This window comes from Balaenoptera ricei, chromosome 14, assembly GCF_028023285.1.
Source record: "Balaenoptera ricei isolate mBalRic1 chromosome 14, mBalRic1.hap2, whole genome shotgun sequence".
Lineage (NCBI taxonomy): Eukaryota > Metazoa > Chordata > Mammalia > Artiodactyla > Balaenopteridae > Balaenoptera > Balaenoptera ricei.
Genome location: NC_082652.1, coordinates 18,548,561 through 18,573,229, shown reverse-complemented (window position 1 = coordinate 18,573,229; position 24,669 = coordinate 18,548,561). Strand labels below are relative to the sequence as shown.

The window sequence follows — 24,669 nt, the reverse complement described above, 5'->3', positions numbered from 1 at the left end:
AAACTTATTTATCTATTTATTTTTTGGCTGCATCGGGTCTTCGTTGCGGTGCGCGGGCTTCTCGTTGCAGTGACTTCTCTTGCTGCGGAGCACGGACTGTAGGCGCGTGGGCTTCAGTAGTTGTGGCACGTGGGCTCAGTAGTTGTGGCACGTGGGCTCAGCAGTTGTGGCTTGCAGGCTCTAGAGCACAGGCTTAGTAGTTGTGGCACACAGGCTTAGTTGCTCTGCGGCACGTGGGATCTTCCTGGACCAGGGCGTGAACCCGTTTCCCCTGCATTGGCAGGCGGATTCTTAACCACTGAGCCACCAGGGAAGCCCTCATATGATTTTCTATGTGCAAGATTATGTCATCTATGAAAAGAGATAGTTTTACTTCTTGCTTTTTATGTGAATGACTTTTATCTTTTTCTTGTCTAATCGCCCTGGCTAGAATCTTTAGTACAATGTTGAATAGAAGTGGCAATCTTATTCCTGACTTTTGAGGGAAAGCATTCGGTCTTTTACCATTAAATGTGACATAATCTGTGGATTTTTCCTAAATACTCTTTCTCAGGTTGAGGAAGTTCCCGTCTATCCTAGTTTGTTGAATATTTTATCATGAAGGTACCTTAGATTACATCAGATGCTTTTTTGCATCCACTGAGATGATCATGTGGTAGTTGTCCTTTATTCTATCTATATGGTGTATTACATTAATTGAGTTTTGGATGTTAAGCCAACTTTGCATTCCTGGGATAAGTCCCACTTGGTCATGGTATATAATGCCTTTTATATATTACTGGATTAAGTTTGCTAGTATTTCGTTGAGTTTTGCATGTACAGTCATGGTATCCCTGGGAGATTGGCTCCAAGACTCCCCCCCACCCCCCGGAGATGGATACAAAAATCCACAGATGTTCACATCTCTTATATTGATACATAAAATGACATAGTATTTGAGTATAATCTATGCATATACTTTTTTCTTTTTTTGGCCGCACTGCGTGGCCTGTGGGATCTTAGTTCCCCGACCAGGGATTGAACCCTGGCCCTCGGCAGTGAAAGCGTGGGGTCCTAACCACTGGACCACCAGGGAATTCCCCTGCATATACTTTAGATCATCTCTAGATTAGTTATACCTAGTACAATGTAAATACTATGTAAATAGTTGTAAATATAATGTAAATGATATGTAGGTAGTTGTAAATATGATGTAAATGCTATGAAAATAGTTGCTGGTGAACAGCAAATTCAAGTTTTGCTTTTTGGAATTTTTGGTCCTCAGTTGGTTGAATCCATGGATACATAACCTGTGGATATGGAGGACCAAGTACATATTCATAAGTGACATTAGTCTATAGTTATTTTGTGGTGTCTTTGTCTGGTTTTGACATTAGGGTAATACTGGCCTCACAGAATTAGTTTGCAAGTGTTCCCTCCTAGTCTCTTTTTTAGAAGAGTTTGTGGAATAATTGGCATTAATTCTTCTTTAAATGTTCTATAGAATTCAACAGTGAAGCCTTCTAGGCCTGGGCTTTTCTTTGTGGGTAAATGTTTTGATCACTAAGTTAATCTCTTTATTTGTTATAGGTCTATTCAGACTTTCTATTTCTTCTTAAGTCAGTTTTGGTAGTTTGTGTCTATGTAGGAATTGTCCATTTTATCTAAGTTATGATACTATTACAACTTATTAAGGAACCTAAAATAAATTGATAAAAGAGGTAAATAACCTCTATGGAGAAAAATTTAAGTTTATATAATGACAGTTTTTAAAGACCAGAACAAACTTAGACATATGTCCTGTGCATGGAGAGAGATTCAATATGGAAAAACTTCAATCCAATCCCTACATCCTGGCCATCCTGTGTATAACTTGAAAACCTGATGTGGAAGTTGATAAGGAAAGAACCAAGGGCCAAGAATGGCCAAGGTGCTTTTGACAAAGAAGTATAAGGACCAGGGACTTCCTTGGTGGTCCAGTGGCTAAGAATCCGCCTTCCAACGCAGGGGATGATCCCTGTTCGGGCAACTAAGATCCCACATGCCACCGAACAACTAAGGCCACGCACCACAACCACTGAGCCCACGCGCCACTACGAAAGATCCCGTGTGCCGCAACTAAGACCCAACTCAGCCAAATAAATAATAATTAAAAAAAAAAAAAGTATAAGGGCCAGTACTGCCATGGCTTAAGGCTGAAACCGTGGGACTAACAAAGGGAAAGAGGGGACCAGGGGATGGAGCAGAGCATCTAGAAATGGATCCACGCACTATCCAGCTCCATCTAGGATGAAGTGGGTCTTGCAGATCACTGGGGATGAATATGCAGTGCTGGGACAACCAGTTATCCATATGGAGTAAATGACATTGGAGCCTTACCCAACACCATACATCAACAGGAATTCTAGGCAGACCAAAAAACCATGGAAAACAGATAGATTTCTTCTTTGAAGAAAATGACAGAGAACATCATCCTCAGGATAGGAAGGATTTGCAAACTGAGAGGGAAAAAAAGCACAAGTGAAGAGACACGTTGGACCACGGTAAAATTTAAAACTCAGCAAAATACACCAAAAAAAAAGTCAAGATGAGCCCCCAAATTGAGAGAGGAAGCCTTCAGCACTTACAACGGACCAGTATCCAGAATAGAGAGCCACGATGTGGTGGCAGAAAGACAGCAACGGGGAGGGGCAGGGAGCCAGTGGTGGGTGGGAGGGGGTGAGACTAAGGATTGGAGACAGAGACTGGAGGGGGGAGGGAAGGGATGGGGGGTCAGACCAGCATGGATGTGGACGGAGACAGACAGGAGTAGGAAAATGGCCTAAAGGAGGGAGAGATGAGGCAGCAGTTCCAAAGGGCAAAGACAGCCACCACGAAGACAGAGGGACAGGGACTCCCCTGGTGGTCCGGTGGTTAAGACTCCGAGCTTCCACTGCAGGGGGCGCAGGTTCAATCCCTGGTCGGGGAACTAAGATCCCACATGCATCACGGCCAATGCAGCAGGGTGAGACGGGAACACAGGCAAAGCCCAGGGCGGGGGATGGGCATTGCTGGGTCCTGGGAGAGAGTGAGGAGTGGGCTCCCAAAGACCAAGCCCAGTCAGGGAGCAGGTCAGGGAAACTGAGGTGCAGGAAAGTCAGACTGGGATGGGACTGAAGTACTCCCAGACCTGCCTACAGGGAGGGACACCTTGGCCACCGCAGGGCTCCAGCTGGGGCCCCAGAGGTGGGGAAGGAGGATGTAGACACGGGTACGTGTGCCTGCGAGCACCTGCCAGCCTCTGCATGTGCAGGACATCCCTGAATATCTGGGCACACGTGGCTCACATGTGTGACCCTAGGCATCTGAGCATGTGTGTGAGCTTGGACATGTGTACACACAACATGCTTAGAGAATGAGAGGACCCTTTGTGCGGCACCCAATGACCACCACTACCTTGTACTGCCTGCTCTGGCACAGAAAGAGCTAGAAGGCAGGCAGCCAGCCTTCTCTGAGCACCACTACGTACCAGGCCTTCTGACACGCATCCTCTCATTTAATCCTCACTCCGTCCCCTTAGGAGAAATGGAGGCCAGCAAGCTGGGGTCACTGCCCCCTGAGGTCCCCCAGCTGGTAGCTGGGGCATCTGGAGTGACACCCGGGCCTGACCTCCAAGGCCCTGGGGCTGCCACCGGGGCAGTGGGCTGGGGGCAGGTCGGGGTGGCTGGCCGCCGCCCAGCCCCTCCCTGCCTCCCTCCCAGCAGAGGCCAGAGAACAGCTGCGTCTGCCCCGGCCCAGCGCCTTCCCCTGCCCCCACTCTGGGGCAGCCTCATTAGGGATTCTGCCAGTGCCACCAGCTAATTAGTGTCACGTTAATTGAGCATTCAGAAGGCTGCCACCTCCAAGGGCAGAGTGTCGGCAGCGAAGGGGAATGCAGATACGGGCTGCTCCTCCCGGTGGGCTGGGGCCCACCCCTCCTGTCCTGGACACCCCACCCCAGCCCCGTTTCAACACAAATCACGTCCACTTCCTGAGCCTTAGGGAGGAGGTGATAGGCAAAATCTGTGACAGCATGAGAAGGAAATGGCATATTCACCAAACACCTGCTGTGCTCCGGTGCCTGGCACACCTTTCATTCTCCCACCCCTCCTCTAGGAAAGCTACAGTTACCAATAGCTCCATTTTACAGTCAGAAAGTCTGAGGTCCACCAAGGGAATAACTTCGTCGGGGCCGGGGTTGGTGGGGACGTCCAGTGGCCCAGCAGGAAGCTGCACTCAGCCGCACAGGGACTGGCGTCTGGGTGGCAGGTGCCTGGGAGCACCTGGGGCTGCCGCCGGGGCAGCACAGAGAAGCCCGGGGCGTGCGAGCAGGAATCCTGGGCTGGCGTCCTGCCCTGGCCACCCCTCCCACCTCCACCTGCCCCCTGATGGGCAGGTACCACGTGCCCACCCGTACAGAGTATCACGCTGACTTCGGCAACGCCTGAGGCGCCCACCCCTTCAGCCCCTTACAGATGGGAAACCGAGGCTCACGTCCAGCAGCTGCCCCAGGTCACCCCCGGCAAGTGGCTGAGCTGGGCGTCAAAAGGCCATGGCCTGCCTCCAGTCGGAATCCGAGCCGCTCACCTCTCCCCGCTCTCACCCCTCCACCCATGCTCCCCCTCCAGCTTCCGGAAGGCAGGGTGCCACCGAGGCCCGCTCTCCTGTCTCCCTGGAGCAACATTAAATCCCACTCAAAGGGCTGCTTTTAATTGGCTTAATATACTCGTTAATAACGGCGTCTATTTAACACACCTGTAAGAGGCCCATAACGTTAATTTAACGGCAGCGACGGCTCGCCTGCACCGCCCGCCAGCCAGGCAGCCTTTCCCGACAGGGCTTTCACAGGGGCCACGGCGGGTGGGCAGGGGGCCGGGGCAGCCCAGTTCATGCGGGGAGATTCGCTAGACCCCGCACCGTCATTCATGCAAAGCTCCCCGGGCACCTGCCATGGTTCCACACATTCTTTTAGGCATCAGGGTGCAGAGAAGGAGCAAGGCCTGCCCTCAAACAACTCCAAATCCAGCCCAGGAGACAAGCCAACAGCTACAGCAGGGGAGCGCTGGGGGGCAGGCAGGGAAGGCTGCCCGCATGGGGGCGGGGGGGCGTGTCTCGGCTGAGACCAGGAGGGTCAGAGCCAGCAGACCAGGGGGCGTAAGCAACACCTCTTCTTCATCCTCTCGGCACATAATTCAGGCACCTACTGCGTGCTGGGCACTGCATGGACAATTCCACCCCGCCCCGGGTTCACCCTTCCAGATCAGGTACTGGGGGGGACCCAGAGATGGGGCACTTCTCCTCGGGGTGTGGGGCGGGGGAGACAGATGGACACAGACTAGACGAGCAGGGTGTCCAGGCCATCGGCATCAACCTGAGAGAACCGGTCCAGCCGTGGTGTCCACGGTGCCCACTGACTGAGAGCAGGGGCCCGGGGCACAGATGCCCGGGGCTCAAATCCTGGCTCACAAATTGTTTCTCTGCCACCAGAGGTCTCGAACTGGCAGCCCACGAGCCACAACCTGCCCACCAGGTGTGTGGTGTGTCCTGCTGGTGTCTGAACACTGTTTCAAAAGAGAACACCTCTGGGGACTTCCCTGGGGGTCCAGTGGTTAAGACTCTGCACTTCTAATGCAGAGGGGGTGCGGGTTCAGTACCTGGTCAGGGAAGTAAGATCCCACATGCCGCGCGCAGCCAAAAAATATTAAAAAAAACAGAAGAGAACACCTCGGGGCAGGGCACGCCTTCCCCGCCCACCTCCGTCCCTGCCCTACCTGGGCTCTGGCTCCTTGGCAGCCCATCTGTCTGCCAGCAGTCAGCAAACCAAGCAGGGATTTTCGTCTGCAACCCTCACTGATGTCCTGTCCCTTGAATGCCTACCCTCCTCTTTTGGAACCCAGGGCCCACCTCCCGGGGCCTCCACGGGGCTGGCAGAGGGGCGAGGCCCGGGTGTTTGGGGCGATGCTGGGCCCAGAGGTGGCACTCAACAGAGGGGGGCAGTCAGCGTGTACAGGAGGCCCGGGGACACCGTGCAGGCGTCCAGGGGCCTGTGGGGAGGGGGGGCTGCAGAGGGAGGTCAAGGGCAGGTGGCCTGAATGCCACCCTGAGCAGCTAAGACTTCACGCAAATGGGGGGCTCACGGGAGGGTTTTACAGAGAAAGGCAAGGCAGCTGGGGGCCTGAAGGCGGTGAAGGGGCTTTAGTGAATTCATCACCAACAACCTTGGCACCCACTGAAGGCAGGCACCCTTTCCAGTGCTCACAAAAACTCTCGAAGGTCGGCAACAGCAGTATCATCCCCATTTTACACAAGAGAAAACCGAGGCTCAGAGAGGGCAGCGGCCTGCCTAGGGCCACACAGCCAGTGTGTGGCAGAGCTGGGATCTGACCGTGATTCCTTCTCAAAAGGCTGCCGACCACCTTCTGTGCTCTGCCCAGGAGCAGCCGCTGCCCTATGACCTGGGGAGCCGGGGAGCCTCAGGCTGCTCAAGGCCAAGGGCAGTGGAGGACGCTTTGAAGCAGACATCAAAGGCAGCACCCTGGGAGGAATGCGAGCCTGTGCCTCTCCCCCACCCTAAAGCAATACTCAGGTGTAGCTGGCCACCGGCAATTACAGAAAAGCACAGAGAAGAAATAAAATGCCTCCTTCCCAGGCCAGCCCCTGTTGGTGTCCAGGGCTTTTTTCCTTCAAGTCTTGGTTCGAGAGGGAAGGAGGAAGACAGACAGCCCCCTCTGTGACCTCTTGCCGCATCCCTGTACTGTACCCGCTTCCCAGCGTCGTCAGAACCTTCCAACACCCTAAGCGTTAGTGCCCAGCGAGGTGTGTTTCTGCCGGGGGCCTCCTGGGTGCCCTGTCTCATAGGGACAGTCAGGCTGCTCCCGGGATGACTTCTTCCTGTTTCCCACCCAGTAGCCTTAGGGGTACCATTAAAACCCACATCAGGTCATGTCCCTCCTCTGCTCCCAACCCTCCCCCGTGGAGCAAAGCCCAGGTCCTCTCAATGGCCCCAAGGCCCAGCCCGTTTGCTCTGTGCGCCCCCTGCCTCTCTGGTCCATCTCCTATGACCTTCCCCCGCCGGCCCCGCTGCGCCAGGCGCCGGGGCGCCCGTTCACTCCCCTCAGCCTCTGCTGCCGGGACCACTCTCCCAGCAGACGTCCACGCGGCTCACTCCCGCACCTCCTTCCGCGGTCCTGAAGAGCTGCTTTATCAGAGAAGCCTCTCCGCTGACTGCCGTGTCCAAACGAGGCGCCTTCCATCCCATCCCTCTCCGTCCCCCACGCCCTGCTGTCCCGATGACTACGGCTGTGTAACAAATCACCCCAAAGCTCAGCGGCCTCACACAGCTCTGTCGTATGCTCAGGACTAGAGACAGGGCACCGTGGGGCGGTGTCTCTGCTCCGTGATGTCGCTGGGCACAGGGTTGGGGGAGGGGGCCTTGCTGGAAGACCCGGGCCGGGGCTGGAGTCTTCCGAAGGCCTGCTCCCTCACACATCGGGTGGTGGGTGCCGGCTGTTGGCTGAAACACCCACACGTGGCCTCTCCACGTGGCCTGGGCTTCCCAGAACCTGATGGCGGGGATGGACATGACTCCAGGGATGGACCTCCTGAGAGACAGACCCACCTGGAGCTCCAGGAGGCAGCCATGCGCCTTCAGGACTGAGCCATGATAGTCACCAGCGCCACTTCTGCCGCGTTCTATTCAGTAGAATCGAGTTGCTTAGTTAGTTCATGTTTAAGTAAAGGAAAATTAGCCTCCGCTATTTGTGGGAGGAGCGCCAAAGAATTGTGGACATAAACTACGACACCTCTCTCCTTGTTCACGGGGCCTGTCGCTGCCGGACGCGTTACACGTTATCGTCTGTCTCCCCCGACTAGACGTCAGCTCCGAGAGGGCGGGTACTTTGGTTTGCTTTGACCGCTGCTTGTCTCCAAGCCCAGGACGGTGCCTGCACGTGGGAGGGCTCAGGAGACACCCGGGGGATGCGGGCTTGCGGGGGAGGCGTCTCTCCATGGGGCCGTCTCTGGCTTAGTTCCTCCCAGGAACAACTCTCCCAAGTGTCGTGACTGGCGGTGAACAGGGGCTCCCAGGCTGGACGGGTCCTTCTAGCCACAGCCTCGTCATTCCTTCAGCGCGACATTCCTGAGTTCCTGCTCCGTGTCCTGTGGGCAGTGGGGACAGCACTGAACAAGCCAGCTCAGGGAGCCCAGCCTGCTGGGGCAGCAGGACAAGCCCAGGGCGTCAGAATCTGCCATGGTGCCGAACCTTCGCTGGGGGTGCCCTGGCCAACTCGGGGAACCAGGGAAGGTGGGCCCTGGGGCTCCCCAGGGGGCCCATAGGGCCATGGGTCCCCTCCTCTGCCCATCAACCCCGTGAGCGCTGCCCCCCATCCTTGCCACTGCGTAGAAGCCCGCCACAAACAGCTGGCTTGGCTGGTTCCTTCATGTAAGGCCTTTTTTGTGTCATGACATTTGCCAAAATGGGGCTGTGCAACTGCACTGAACACTGGTGGTGGCGCCCACCTCCAGGGGAGGGTCAGGAGCCTTCGCCCAGACGGACTCGGGGGCCCAGCCTGGCCCGAGTGGCCAGAGACCCTCCCCCCAAAGCCATGGCCACTGTACGCTGGTGGACAAGGCTGGGGTTGAGGCCCCCGGGGTGGCTCAGGAGAAGGCCCTTCAGGAACAAGGTAGACAGTAGAGGCCGCAGATGCAAAGGCTCACAGGGGTGCAGCAATCAAGCCAGGTTTGGAACAGGGTGACCCTGGTCCACGCCCACCCAGAGACAAGCACGTGTCCAGGGGAGGCCTGCCGAGGGCCGCCAGCCGGCGGTCTCTGGGAGCCGAGGGCAGCCGTGAGAGCTGCCCGGCCGTGTGTCCTCTGGTGGGTCACTTCCTGCCTCTCTGAGCCTCCGGGCTGACTCTATAGTCCCTCCTCAGGACTGTCCGCCTCCTGAGTCGCCTGGCTTCAGCTGGGGCCTGCCTTGGGGTGCAGGTGACGTGACGATGACATGGAAGGCAAATCCCAGCTCAGCCCCTCCCCGGCTGTGTATTCTCGGGAAGCTTCCATTTCCTCCTCTGTAAAATGGGGGCCTGGATGAGTTATCTACTGCTGTGTAGCAAGTTGCTCCAAAACTTAGTGGCTTAAAGCATCAGTGATCATGTACCGTCTCTCACGGCTTCCGTGGATCAGGAGCTCAGGAGCCACCTAGCCAGTAGCTCTGCTCCGTGTCTCTCGTGAGGCTGCAGGCGGATGTCGGCAGGGGCTGCGGTCCTCTGGAGGCTCGACCAGGGCTGGAAGACCTGCCTCCGAGAAGGCGCATGTGGCCCTCTATGGGGGCCTCCCCCTCGGCTGCTCCGGCATCCTCACAGGCAGCTGCTTCCCCAGAGCAAGTGATCCAAGAGGGGAGGAGGCCACAGAGCCTTTCGCGACCCTGCCCTGGAAGTCACACTCCTTCACTTCCACGGTATCTTACAGGTCACACAGGTCAGCCCGGTGTGGAGTGGAAGGGCGTGAACACCAGGAGGTGAGAAGCACTGGGGTCGGGGACAGATCTTGGAGGCCGCCTGCCAAATGTCACAACTTGTCTGCTTCCTTATCTGTAAAATGGGACCACCTCCCACCTCTCGGAGCTGTCAGGTGCTCCAAACAAGAGGCATGGAGAAAAGCTGTAGGCACGGGGCCTCACGTATACGAAGCGCTCACCAAAGGACAGCCTCTGTGTCACAGCACCGCCGTCGGCTCCAACAAACTGGAGGGACCAACCCACGCTGGCTGAGCCCTGTTGACCAGCAGAGGGGCCAGATGGGCCCCTTCTTTCAATGAATGGAAACTAGTAACAGGCATTGCTCTTCTTTTTTTTTTCTTCTGAAGGTTTTAAACACCTAATTTATTCCATCCATTAGATAGATTTTGTAGATTTAATCATTTTCACAGTTGGTGGCTCATTGGATACTCAAGATAAACTCCAAATGAAAGTATAATGGTGAGGACAAATGAGTTTTCACACCACAATGGCAGAAACTTGCTCGGGAAGAGAGTTTAAGAGGAACAAAAATACATACAGATATAATTTTTTTCCCCCGGCAGCTGCTTTTGCTGACTATAGTAGGTTACCACAGTTAATTTCACCAGTTTTGTTCATCTGTAAAATTGCATAAAAGTGACATTTTTGTGCTCATTATAGCAACTGCTGATTTATGGCTGGTAAATGAAGAACTGGTCCCTTTTTTGTGGGACTCTCCGAGCGGCGCTAAGTGCCCATGAAATTGCTTGTATAATGTAGTTTAAATCCAATCTCGGAGAAAGATTCCCCCGTTGGCCAAAGTGACATTTCCATTCTCCACACCGAGTTTATTTTAGGCCACTTAGGAGGGGGGCTGCCCCAGGCAGGGTCAGGATGGGGGGCCTGGGGTCAGCTCCACCCACCTGGCCCAGGTTAGGCCACACGGATGGAGTGGCACTGCCCCAGCCTCCTTGGGGCACTCGATGCCACCAGCCTCTTCCCTCCCCACTGTCCTGCCCAGGTCAGACCACATCCCTGCACCTCAGGGCAGAGGAGAATGGTCTTCCTAACGTAGGCCTGCCCTGCCCCTCACCTGCTTGGAACCTTCCACAGCTGCCAATGCCTTGGGCGAGGGCTCCCAACACAGCAGTGCAGACGCCAGGGGCCTGACAGGTCTTTGTCCTGCGCATCGCAGGATGTTTAGCCGCATCCCTGGCCCGTACCACTAGCTGCCGTAGAACGCTCTCTGCAAGCTATGACAACCGAACTCGTCTGCGGATGTCAACAGTGTGCCCTGGGGCAGAACCATTGAGAACCACTGCCCCACAGCGAAGAGGCCCTGCTCTGGCCCGACACCATCCTGAGCTGCCTGTCGTGGTCTTTCCTCCCCTGCATGCCTGCTCTGGGCTTCTGCTTTTATTCTGGTTTATAGTTCCCACTGGGACAGGCTTCCTCACCTCTGGACCTTTGCCTGTGCAGTTTCTTCTGCTGAAATATGTTTCTCTCCTCCCTCCTCGCTCCTTTCACCATTGCCTTTAGCAGGGATGCTCTTTCTTCCAGAAAGCTGCCTCTGAAGCCCTGGGGGTGAGGCTCCCCCGTCACGGCATGCATTTTGCTCAGATTGGCTCTAAGTCCACAAGGGAGTCAGGGGTGAGGCTCGGGAAGGAGGGGATGTGGTGGGAAGGCCTAAGGAAGGCGGTGGGGTCTGCACTGTGTCCCAGCCACAATGCCAGGCCCACCCATGCACAAGCCCTACCCCTTCCTCTCCCAGGAAGACCCTTGTGCCAGGCAGATGGGAAGGGTCTGAACACACTTAGAGAGACCCACTTCTGCTAACGCTCCACCGCACGACTCATGAAAGCCTCACAGCCATCCTGGGAGGCAGTGTTAGCAGCGGTATAACCCCATTTTAGATGAGGAAACTGAGGCTCAGAGTGGTGACCACCCCCCCACACCCCCACAGGAGTCACTGTTGGGTCCCAGGGGTGCCCACAGGGCCGAGAGGAAGGCAGTGCACCATGAGACCTTGTAGGGTCCTCCTCACCCAAGGGCCCAGCCAGGTCACGATCTCCCATCACCTACTGTTTGTCTCACCCCCTGCTCGTCCCCTTGGCACAGACATTCCTTGAGGCCGCCCTGCAGATCTGCCACAGTCCTTATCCCCATTCCACAGGTGGGGAAACTGAGGCTCGGCCAGGCCAACAACTTGCCCAGGGCCACACAGCCCTGCAACCAGGCAGGACTCCACCTAGGCAGCCAGCTCCAAAGCCCAGGGTCTTTCCATCTGCCTCACGCAGGCCTCCTGCTCCACTCCCCGCCCCAGAGGGGTTCCTGGGTGGCACTGAGGAATGTCTTAGGACCAGGGAGGGGCTTTGGATGGGAGAAGGGGGTCTGCCCACCGGCAACCCGCCTCCCCCACAGCAGGGCCCAGTTGTGCCCACTGACAGTGGGGACAGTCAGCCTGTCACACAAAGTACATCCTTCAGGGAGTTCCCTGGCGGTCCAGTGGTTAGGACTCCACGCTTTCACCGCCGAGGGCCTGGGTTCAATCCCTGGTCAGGGAACTAAGATATCACAAGCTGTGCAGCGTGGCCAAAAAAATAAATAAATATAAATAAATAAAATAAACAAAGTACACCCTTCAGCTGACGTGCTGACAGCTCACAAAAAAGGCAGTGGCCACCACACAGGTCTTGCAGGTGACAGGCAGACTTGGGGAGGGGATGGGCAGCCAGCGGGGGCAAAACCCCTCCTTCCCGGCTGCCTGGTGAGCACCAGGATGAAAGCCAACTGCGGCAACTTGCCCAGCGCCAGGCCCATGTAGCAACGCACTGAACCATCCATGGGTCGTCATCACCCCATTCTACAGATGAGGAAGGGGAGGCACCGAGAGGACAAGTAAAGGGGCGGAAGGAATGAACACCCACCAGAGTGGTGGTATTGGGGTTGGCCAAAAAGTTCGTTCCGGTTTTCCATAAGATGGCACAGGGAAACCCGAACGAACTTTTTGGCCAACCCAATACAATGAACGACAGTACCGGGCAGGTGGAGTGGAGGGTTTGGAGCCCCCGTAACTCCCGTGCTGGGCGGGGTGGGGCGGGGAGCGCAGCTGGCACAGTCCCTTCGGCAAGTTGTTGGGCATTCTCTCCTGAAGCTGAGCATTCTCGTCTCTCCTTTGTCCCAGCACTTCTGCTCCTGGGCCTATTCCCAGCAGGACTCACTGAATACGTGCCCCAGGGGCTGTCACACTATTTGTATCAGCCCCAAACCAGAAATGACCCAAATGCCATCAGCAGTGGGAAGGATGAGTAAACTGTGATGTCGTCACACTCAAACATCACACGGCCATGAGAATGAACGGACCGCCGCGCCCATGGCCACCCGGATGAACCTCGAAACATAACCTTAAGTGGCGGAGACCCGACAGTGCAAACGAGCATGCACTGCGGGGTCCCAGCTCGCCTGTGCCGAGCCCAGGCACCACGAGCCCGCGCCGTTGGGAGCCAGGAGAGCCGTTCCCTTGGTGTGGGTACTGACTAGGAGGGGGCGCAGGGGGCCCTCTGGGGACTGGCACAGGCCTCTCCCTTGACCTAGGTGTCACACGAGTGTGTTCTGTTTGTGAAAGTGCAGCAAGCTTGTGATGTATGCAGTTTCCTTTACGTACTTTACAGTTCGATCCGAAGCTTAACGATTTAGAAAGAATGAATGAAGGAGCAAGTGACTGGATGGAAAAAGCGAGGGAGGGGTGGCTGGCGAGTCCTTCCAGGGACAGTGGCGGGGTGCGGCCTCCGGGCCTCCCCGGGTCGCAGGGTCGGCTCTGACCTGTGCTTCCTCCCCTCCCGTGTCCCCACAGGCGAGACGGTGGCCAGCTCCATGCATTCCTCCCGCTACCCGAGCCCGGCCGAGCTGGACGCCTACGCCGAGAAGGTGGCCAACAGCCCGCTCTCCATCAAGATCTTCCCCACCAACATCCGCGTGCCCCAGCACAAGCACCTCAGCCGCACCGTCAACGGCTACGACACCAGTGGCCAGCGCTACAGCCCCTACCCGCCGCATACGGCCGGCTACCAGGGCCTGCTCGCCGTCGTCAAGGCCGCCGTCTCCTCCTCCGGCGTGGCTGCGCCCCCCGGGCTCACCAAAAGCGTGCTCAAGAGCGCCGAGGGCAAGCGGACCAAGCTGTCGCCGGCCGCCGTGCAGGTGGGCATCGCGCCCTACCCGGCGCCCAGCACTCTGGGGCCCCTGGCCTACCCCAAGCCGCCCGAGGCGCCCGCCCCGCCACCCGGCCTGCCCGCGGCCGCGGCCACCGCCGCCTCCGTCATCCCCCTGCCCGGCCGCGGCCTGCCCCTGCCACCTTCCAACCTGCCCTCCATCCACAGCATCCTCTACCAGCTCAACCAGCAGTGCCAGGCCCAAGGCGCTGCGCCCGCCGCCTGCCAGGCCGTGGCCGTTCCCCACCCCAGCCCAGCCAAGCACGGCCCGGTGCCCAGCTTCCCCAGCCTGGCCTACCCGGCCACTGCCGGCCCGCCCGACTGCCGGAAGGGCGCCGAGCTGGGCCAGGGAAGCACGCCGGCCTTGACGTTGGCTGGGGCCACCAAGCCCACAGGGTACGCAGACGGGGGCCTGGATTACCTGCTGTGGCCGCAGAAGCCGCCACCGCCGCCGCCCCAGCCACTGCGGGCCTACAGCGGCGGCACAGTGGCCAGCAAGTCCCCCGAGGCCTGTGGGGGGCGGGTATACGAGCGGGCCGGCGGGTCGCCCGTCAACTGCGGCGTGGGGCTGCCCACCAGCTTCACCGTGGGCCAGTACTTCGCCGCCCCCTGGAACAGCGTGCTGGTGACCCCCACCAGTGACTGCTACAATCCGGCAGCCGCGGCAGTGGCCGTGACCGAGCTGGGGCCGGGGGTGGCCCGGGAGCTGGCGGGGCCGCCGGCGGAGACCCTCTCAGGCCTGCCCAGCAAGAGCGTGTGCAACACGGCCGTGCTGAGCAGCAGCCTGCAGTCACTGGAGTATCTCATCAACGACATCCGGCCCCCATGCATCAAGGAGCAGATGCTGGGCAAGGGCTACGAGACGGTGGCTGTGCCCCGGCTGCTCGACCACCAGCACGCCCACATCCGCTTGCCCGTCTACAGATAAGGCCTGCCTGGCAGATGCACAGACGGACAGGGCGCCCCGGGGGGAGGCAGGCCGCAGAACAGGGTGGGCAGCACGCGGGGCGGGGGTGCCAGCCCCGCCCTGCGTCTGAGTGCCCATTGATGCCCACAGGGAAGCCAGGCCGGCTGCTGCCGGCTGCTGCCGACGGGGAGCGGCAAGGTGACCTCGCTCACCAAGGCCCCTCCCCACCATCAGCTGCCCCAGGACACGCGGAGGGCCAGGGGCAGCTGCCGACGTCCACGCCTTCCTCCATCCAAGCTGGCAGAGGCAGGGAGAGAGAAACCACTTAAAACAGGAGTGGTTCTTTCCGGCTCTCCAGGAGAGGGGGGTCAGACCACAGTGGGATCAGAAGGAAACGTTAGGGTCTAGAGTCGGGGTGGGATCAGAGTGGCCCCCGGGGCTTAGACAGCTCCTCCCTCCACGAGCTCCCCAATCTCCTGGAAAAAGAGCAGAGGGGGCCTAGAGGAAGTCATCGAGTCCACAGCACCCTCACTGCCCTCTCCAGGCAAAGACCACTCTAATACAGGCTCCGGGGACTACAGGTCCCCCTGTTCCTCCTCTTCTAGACTCTCTTCCCCTCCCCACCATTCCTTCCCAACACAGAATCCCATCTCCATTCTCCAAACCCTGGACTACCTTCTCCCTTCCCTTCAGTACATCTTACAGGGCTTCTGGGCACAGTTGTGCAGGCTGTGTACTGCACAAGGGCAACTCATCTGAGGAGACACCATTTGCATCCTAGACTTGTATATTTATTACAGCAATTTTCTGAATCTTGAGGAAGGGGCACCATTTACCTATGTGCACAAAGGCGCCATAGGGGCTAACAATGTCAGAGGGACCAGACCCCGCCTCCTTCAGGGGTTCTCCTAGGAGCCAGTGTGGGGGCAACCTGCTGGTTTTAATTGGGAGATCCAGTCCAACTCTTTTCCTGCAAGCCACCCTCCAAGGCCTGCCCCACACCATTCCGGGGTATAAGGCAGGCAGGGGGTCCCCCCATTAAGTCTCCAGGGCCCGATTTCCCCAAGTCCTGGCCCCTCTGGCACTCCGGAAGCGGTACTGTATCTCTCTCCAAGGCCTGTTCAAGCACTAAGTGCATTTACAAATCTCTGAGAATGTTTTTTTTTTATACTAAAATTGACCATTATATTCTACTGTGAGAAGTGCGGTCTGCACTATATTGTTTTAAAAACGAAGAGAAAGAAAAAAAAAAAAGGAAAACACAGATGGTGTCTCAGCTGTGGGATGTTTTGTAGCTCTTGTTTTTGTTCGTTCTTCCTTCCTCCCCTTAGGAGTAAAACGGGCTGTCTCCTCCCCTGCTGACTGGGCTTCGAGCCCTCGGAAGCAGGCCAGGAGCCTCCTGGCCCCTCCTCTGCTGGGCCACTTTGTATGCAATGTTTCATTTACTTCTCCAGCTCTTTCGAAGTGCACACTGTCATTTACCCTGTTTACGTGTCAGCCACTCAGTTGGGTCAGTGATCGGTCCTAGAGCAGCCGAGACAGAACTGAGCCCGGGCCGCTCTGGCTCATTCCCTGAGGGGTACAGAGGTGTTCCTGGGGCTGGTGTTCCCCTGCATCACTAAATTCCTTTCCAGCTCTTCCTCTGTGCCTGGCACCATCCATGCTTCCCTGGAGGCAGAGTGGCTGGGGACAGGCCAAAGTGGCTGAGCAGTGGCCATCTCCCTGGCCAGCCCCAGCACACACCCACCCCGTGCCCTGGTGCCTGGGGATGTCCAGGAGACCATCCCTGCTCCGGGATGCTCAGCATTTATCAGGCACTTACTGTGTGCTGGCCATTTTCCTATACACGGCAGCTCTTTGGAGCCTCACCACTGCTTGCAAGGAAGAAGCGGCTCAGAGATGTGAAGCGATCTGCCTGAGGTCACACAGCAAGTCTGTGGAAACTTGTAGTTCAAGCAGCAAAGCACAGACTCTTCCTCACGTCCTGTCCCCACCTTCTCCCCTGGCGTGTTGGCCCAGTGTCTGAACAGGGGGGTCCCCAGTAGTCTGATTCAGGCCTCCCCTCTCATGCATGGAGCCCTGTCTCGATGCCTGGCATGGCAGGTTCAGGGCAGAAGAGGGACCGAGAGGACACCCTGGATGTGACCTTGCAGTGCAGACATCCACCTCCCTAAGGCCAGACCCCCGAGCCTGGCAGCACACGGAGGCTCCGAGAGGAAGGGGCTGTGTCCAGGGCGGGACCCAGGCCCTTCTGAGCTGGGTCAATGAACCAAACACACCACCCAGGCCCTGGAGAGCAGGAGCAGGGGTCCTGCTGGGAGACAAGCTAGGGAGGTCAGCGCTGCGTGAAAGGCCACTGGGAGTTATCACAAATAGGATGTAAACGGCAGCTGACACAGTGCTTTTCTGACCACACATAATTGAGTCTCATGACAGCCTTCTCGGGTATGCAATAAAAGCATCCCCACTTTACAGATGACGCAGAGAATCTGAGAAACAGCCACAAGGATGGTAAGAGGGAGCCAGGTTCCGGCATCAAGCCCCACGCTCTGGGCCAGGCTGCCTCGACACTCCACCCTCATCCATCACCGAAGTACGCCTGGGGGCATCGCAGTGCCCAGGGCAACCCAGCCCCTGGAGTGAGCTAGCCCTGGGTGCAAATCCTACCAATGGTACTTTGAGTGACCCGGAACAGGTCCATCCCCACAGGGGGCAGTGCCAGAACCAGAGATGGGATTCAAGGAGACTACAGCACAGTGCGGGTACTTGGGAGGGGCGCAGAGCAGAGCAGCAGGGTCTACAGCCAGGTTTACGGCTGGGTGGCAGCCTGTGGCTCGGCTGTTCTAAGGGGCTACCAGCACCAATTCTAGGTAGCCCAGGTCCCCACGTCCTGGGCCCACCACCAGGCCCGCCCACACTGGGGCATCAGGAGAGAGGACAGAGATGGGAGCCACCCTGCAGGTCAGGTTCCTCACACCGGGGGTGAGGACCCGCCCCCTATCCTGGGAAAAATCTTACCCTCTGCAGGGTGGGTCTGCAAGCGGGGCAGGTGCAGGCACGGAGCACAGCCAGTCGGGGCATGGCCCCAGGACCCAGCTGGGGTTCTAGCTCTGTCCTAGCACTGGCTCCCTGGGTGCCTTGGCCAGGTTTCTTCTCCCTGGGAGCTGAGCTAGCTGATGTCAAAGGGCCCTCCAGCCTCGTCATTCTGGCATGAGGCACCCCTGCCCTTTATACCACATTGGAGGAGCAGCACAGGTGTCAGCGATATTATCATTACAACAATTACAGACAGCCCAGTTACTGTAGGCAGATTGGCTACCAGGCTCAGCGCTAAATGGTATTTAGGCCTCACAACTGTTCAGGTGCGCCTGATATGGGTGCACCCCGCCACGTCACAGATGAGACCCAGAGAAGGGCAATCACTTTGCCTAAAGGCACACAGCTGAGGATGGAGCTCAGAGAAGCAGCTCGGGTAGAACACCAGCCCTCTGATTCAGTCTAAGCTCTTAACTGCTGTGCTATGCAGCGACTAAAACTACCACCGACCCCCAAATATGGCCTACTTGGCTCCAGAACGCAGGTCCGGCCTCAGTTGCCGCACCCCGCGCTGCTGGGACTTCATGTTGGGTGAACGAGGGAGAGGGGGGCCGCTGCCAGCCGATAAAGCCCCCTCCCCCCACCCGAGGTGCAAGCCTTTCTCTTCATAAGGACGCTAGGAGCCTCTTCTCCGTGTAGCTGTCTTGGGTTCACCCCCAGTTAGAGCTGAGCTGTCCAATACGGTAACCACGTGTGGCTGGCCCAGAACCGCGTCTACTACTACCACTTCCGGTCATAACAACAATTAGAACATCACCCCATCTTCCAGAGGCATCAGACTGGAGGCAGGGCTTCGATAAACATTTGAGTGGAGGGAATCCACGTGGGGAACACTCACCTTTTCAGGGTGGCTCCGTGTTTTCCTGACTCATCCCAGCCTTTAGATCCCGCTCCCATTTCGACCCCTGCCTTGCCTCCAAGCAGCGACTTCGAACCCGAACCCGCACCGCTCAGCTCTGAGCTGCATCTGAGACTCCACGTGCGCCTGGGTTTCCCCATGCGCTGTACTGCGCCTGCGCCCGCGCGTCCCGGGTGCTCTTAAAGGGCCCACACGGCCGCCACAGGGCCCCCTTCGCTGGCCATTGGAAGGGGGCCCAGCCAGGGGGGCGGGCAAACCCGATGGACAAAAGGTTTTTTGTTTAAATCATCACCATCACCAGCTCACTAAAGAGTGGCAGGAGGAGGGGAGGAGTCAGGAAAAACTGGCCTCAGTGTCCTCGTAGACTCCATGTGTGACCCTGGGTGACTTGTATGGCCCCTGTGAGCCTTGGTTCCAGTTCTCTGAGCCTCTGTCAAAGGGAGTGGAGGCCTTTGAAGGACTGGGATGGCATCAGGTGATGTGTGACGAGGATGACAGGGCAAATTGGTCCTGTGAGTGGGACCCACCCCCGGAGCAGCGGGGCCCAAAGGTTCCAGTCCTGAGGCTGCCGCCCACCAGCATGTGGCCTTTGGCAAGTGATTGCCCCTCTTTGAGCCACCTATGTCTCAAATGTAAAGTGAAACCAATATTACAATACACGTACCATGTGGTGTTGAACAGAGGAGACGGGTAGTCATATCCGCTAGGCAGCACAGATCCTGTTCTGTAGATGTATTATTTCTGTCTTCACCTAGTCTGGCTGATTTTCACCTTGGAAAGTGGGCTTCTAGGTTAAAAGAGTTTGAGAAATAGATGCCTATGTCCCCCTCCCCCCACCACCTTGGAGATGCACAAATCACATTAGCATATTAAAGGCTCTGAAAAGTCCTGCAGGCAAGATACCCTTCCAGCTTTAACCCAGCATTTCCCTAACTTTTTCCGATCACCTAAGTTTTTGTTTCTATCTGTTAGCATCCCAAGGAACAAATGGGACTTCAGGAAATACTGAGTCCTAACTCTTGTGTTGCAATTGGGGAAACTAAGTCCTTTCTCCTCACTGGGCCTCAGTTTCCCCAATTGCAACACAAAGACTCCTAATGAGTTTGCTGCAGAGCCAGAACTGGAATCCAACCCTGACCTGAGTCGTTGGGCCTCACGTCCTAATTGGTCTTTGTCCACTGTGTAGAGCTAGGCCCAAAAGAAGGGAAAGACCACCAGGGAGAGAAAGAAAGCCCTCATTTGAGAACTGGGGATGATCCTCCATTTTGAAAATTAAAAAAGTGAGGTTAGGAGAAGGGAGGCAACTTGCCTGAGAGCACACAGCAACTAGGTCCTAGACTTTCCAGAGGCAGATATAGACTCCTTTTTCTCCTTGCGGGAGTGGCAGTGGCAGGGTTTCCTCAGTCTTGTAGCGTCAGCCTCACTTAATGGGGAGCTCACTCTAGGCTCTCCTCCCGACCAGGTCCCCAGGTTCCAAGTTTCCCTAAGGCCTCCTCCGAGGAGGCTCCTGGGTGTGACTACAGCAGCCCCTGGTGGCCAATCTCCACGACCAGCTGCCCCACCCTGTAGTGGCCAAAGGCAGATCTGTGGGATCCAGTGGGTATATCCCAAACTGAGGGGGGCTGAGATAGAGGGGGGAGTCTCTGATGTCACTGTGCACCTTGAGATGCTGAGAAGACTCTGAGCTGGGATATGGGGACCTGGGTTTGAGTCCCAGCTCCACCCAACCTGTCCCATCTTCACCTGTTAGAAGCCATCACAGCAGCCTGTTGCTATAGAAAAACAGAATGTCCCCGTGCTGTGGAAAGGTCAAATCGCTTAAAAAAAAAAAAAAAAAGAAAGAAAGAAAAAAAATTCTGCTACCCCCCCAGCAGGGGTCTCCTTCTAAGCCAGAGGATTCAAATCCTGAGTCCACCACATCCAGGCTGTGTGTACTTAAGCAAATGCCTTTACTTCATTGGATCTCACTTTCTTCATCTGTAAAATAGGCAGAAAAATTTGTTCTTGTATCTTCATGATTTTGGCAGGGTAACAGGAAACCCTGACTCATTGGTATAAATGAGGAAAAAAAATTGATTATCTCAAACAATCATAAGAAACCCTATGGTAGGGTAGCTCCAGGGTTCGTTAATTCAATAGCACAGTGGTGTCATCAAGGACCCATGTCCTTTTCATCTTTCTGTTCCACCAAGCCCTTTCATGGTCACAAAACGGCTGCTGCAGCTCTGGGCATCACATCCAGACCTGACAGCGCCCAGCAAAAGAGAAGACAGTGTTTTTTATATTTCTCTTTTTCTCCCCAGAATTCTTCCTCCTTTGGCAGACTTCCCCTTTTGTCTCATGGTCCAGAACTGGTTCACATGGCTATTCCTATACCAATACCTAGTAAGGGAAATAAGAGTCACAGTGGTTGGCCCGGCGAAAGCCCATGGCTGTAGAGCAGAGTGGAGAACTCTGAACAAAACGAGGTGCTGTGAATAAGGAAGAGAGTCATGACTTTTGGAGAGGCATCCACACCAGTCCATGAGGTCCCACACATGGTTCCTGAAATGTGAATGCCAAACACTGGGCACGGCGCCTAACACAGGGCAGGTGCCTTATGTGTGTTCATTTGTTCTCTCCTTTTTGTGCTTCCCTCCAAAAACACAAGACTCCCAGCCTGGCCTCTCCTGACCCAGCCTCCCGCCCTCCATCCCTGGGGCTGGGGTCTCCACTGCCCAATGCCCCTTCTACCCTGTCCTCTGGTTCCATCACCACCACCTCCTTTTGTTTCTGTCTCAAAAGCTTGGGATGAACAAGGATCTCCCCATTGTCCCCCATGACTTCAGATTCCTAAAAAATAAAAGACGGGTAGTGCTCGATTCTCATGCAAATGCTTTTGCCAGGGAGTCAAAAATTAATAACAGTATAAACAGAGGCCTGGAGTATTTAACCACCGCGTCCAAACAACCAGAGTGATCAGAATACACCGTTATCCAGGCAAGGTGCGGAGACTGACTGCCAACTACGAAATTATTACATTCGGAAATGTCAGAAGCGTGCGAACGCCAGGAGGAGATGAACAGTATGGTTGAAAATGACTTTCGATTAAAAAGAAAAAATCCCCAGCATTCATCTAAAACAATAATAACAGCTAATAATAACAGGGCATGTAATAATGAACTATTCACAGGCATAAGAGGTAATTGTTCAATTAAGATCCAAGAGTTTCTGAGACTGTCTTTTCTGATGGGGTCCCATTGTTTTTGCCTCTGGTAGCACTAATTATTTCCCAGTAGCGCTTTAAAGTTGGGATGAAAAAAACCCTGCTGTCACATATGACATACAAGTGCTTTAACATTATTAAATACACATACACGCACATAATAAGAAATCCTTGTTGGAATAAAGTTAGGGGTATGTTCAAACTGACAGTCTCCAGGGCTCAGCAGAAGTGGCGGGCAACAGCCAGGGCCTTACCCCACTGCAGAAGCGATCTGGCCTCACCACCTCTCACCCCTCAGGGGTCAGAGTGTTTTCTCTCCAGGATGGGGTCTGAGGGCAGAATGCCTGGGTTCAAATCCCACCTCCACCACTTACCAGCCAGCTGCCCTGGGCAAGTGTCTTCCCCTCTCTGAGCCTCCGTTTCCCCATTTATAACATGGAGTGCAGTGAACATTCAGTTTTTCGGGTTTTGTTTTTTGTTTCTTTTTGGCCTCACCAGATTCTAGTTACTCTTTCTTCTATTGTCTGTATTCATTAGCTATTGCCACAAGATTGATGCCTGCACTTGAAAAAAAATCACAAAACTCAATGACATACAAAAAAAATGTTTTTGGTCCCGCATCTGTGGGGTCCCTCTGATCTCTGTGAGGCTTGCCTGGGATGACATAGCTCTATTCCACGTTCTCTCATCCTCCGCCTGGGTGCTGGCGCCGGCACGTCTGCTAACATCCCACTGGTTAAAACAAGTCACGTGGTTAAGCCCAGGGATGCAAACTTATGCTTTGCCCACAGTCGAAAGACAAAGTTGTACTGCAAAGGAATGGCTAAAGGGAAGAGTCAGGGCCACTGAAGCAGTCTAGCACAGGTATCAACACTCCAACTTTCCTCGGGAACTCCCCCTCCCCATCCTCAGTCCCTGTAGTCCGGGAGAAGCTAACATCATCCCTGGTTCCAGCTCTGCCTTTCAGAGATTCTGAGCCTCAGGTTTTTCTCCATTAAAGAGAGATTAGTGAGTGTTAGGAAGGTATCAAAATCCCAGAAACATCAAACTGAGACCATGTCCTAATCAGGAGGGACGTTTTCCTCTAAGTGATTCTATGTCCAATGTGTCCCCTGAAAATATTTTGACATACCACCAGTACACGCCCTATATTTTGAAGGACATTGGGAAAGGTCATCTTTCAGATCTTACAGGAACAAACAAAATCTCAATGGCCTGAAAATATTTTAAGTTCCCCCTAAACAGCTTTTGAGTTATAGAATATCAACACCCAAACCATCAAATATTTAGAAAATCACAGTTGAAAAAGTTACTATATATTTAGCTGAAAATGTTCTCAGAGGAAAATTCATAGCCTACAATTATTTCGTTATTTTTTAAAAAATGAATGAATTAAACATTCACCTTAATAATTTATGGAGTCTCTTTGAGTTGAGAGGGTGTTTTGATTTTGTGGGCCAGCCCATCACAAAACCCCCTAGAGAAATGACCTCTTTATAGCCCCAGAATAAGTCAGAGCCGTTTTCCATGACAATGTTGCCCAGATGGGGTAGAGGGTGGGCATCTGGGAGAAGGATTGTCACAGATGTTACTGGCTGCCTAGGCAATATTGGTTTCCCCATCCTCCTTTCCCACAGAACCGAGACCTGGCTGGGGAAACTACCTTTCTCCATATTGCCTTCTGCTGCTTTAGGACAACTGCTGCTTCCAGCCTGCTGATTGGCTGAAGCATGGAACACATGACACAATTCTGGCCAATAATACAAGAGGGGAGGTTGGCTGGGGGACTTCAGGGAAAGGTTTCCTCCCTCATAAGAAGAGACACAGGAAGAACCATTTCTCCTTCTTCCTCTGGATGCTGCCGAATCTGGATGTGATTCCTGAAACAGTGGCGCCATCTTGTTTCTTTGATGGAGGCCTGTGTGAGGAAAAAGCCAGCACATCTGGTGGGTAGTGCCTAGCACAGTGCCTGATAAATGTTTGAAGGGATAAATGAGCTGGCAGAACCCTTAATGAATCACAGAGACTCAATTAACCAGCCTTACTGCGCTCCCTAACTTGGGACTTCCTGCCGAGACAATAAATATTCTTTTCTTCAAGCCAGTGTAAGTTTTCTGACTTGCTGCCCCAAACACATAACTGTTTGAACACCACAACCACAATCCTCTCTTCTTTGAAAAGCCCAGGGAATCACCTGACCTTCACAAAAGCTGTGCCCCATTTTACAGATGAGGACACTGAGGATCAGCGTTTAGGTCCTACCCACGGTTACCCAGAAGGCTTGGCTCAGCCGGAGGGCATCCCCTCCCCCAGCACAGGATTGGCTCAGGCATGACATGTGACCCAAGTCCGTCCAATCAGAGTGGCTCTTGGGACCTCCATTGAGAATGGTGGAATGAGGAAGCAAGTAGCCCTGGGAGAAGCTGGGTCATCCCTGGATCACGAGGAGAGCCCATGAGCCCCTGCCCATCAGCAACGTAGAGGGAGATGGAAAGAATGAGTCTGTGGGAAGGTTGGCGCCCCTCAGCCACCCTCAGCAGTAATACAATGAGTCTCCCCTTCATTCTCATATAGCTGAACAGACTATATGACATCCTTCTGACAGACAGGGACATGGAGGCCCAAAGTAAAGTGACCCATTGCCACAGTTTGGGCTGAGGGTGTGAACTGGGGTCTATAGACCCCACGCCCTGTGCGTCTCCCACTGCAGCTGCCCTTGGCCAGGTCCTCAGAGACCCAAGCTCTTCTCAACTGAAGCTTCAGAGAGGAAGTAAGACCTAGTCCAAGCCGGGACCAGGAACCTGGGAGGTCAGAGGGAAACTTCAGCTGGCTGCAGATTCCTCCACTTCAGCGTGGAGCAGCAGGACGGGGTATTTTGGGGGCCCCTCCTCATGCCCAGAG

At 55.2% G+C, this 24,669-nt stretch overlaps 1 protein-coding gene across 1 annotated transcript in view; it reads left to right on the top strand.

The window, feature by feature from the left end:
* FAM222A (family with sequence similarity 222 member A) overlaps positions 1-15,801 on the top strand; it is a 57,739-nt gene extending 41,938 nt beyond the window's left edge. The window contains exon 3 of the mRNA XM_059894164.1: positions 13,347-15,801. Coding sequence (XP_059750147.1) covers positions 13,347-14,629 — 1,283 coding nt within the window. The 3' untranslated portion in view covers positions 14,630-15,801. The remainder of the gene's footprint in view (positions 1-13,346) is intronic.
* Positions 15,802-24,669: the final 8,868 nt, after the last annotated feature.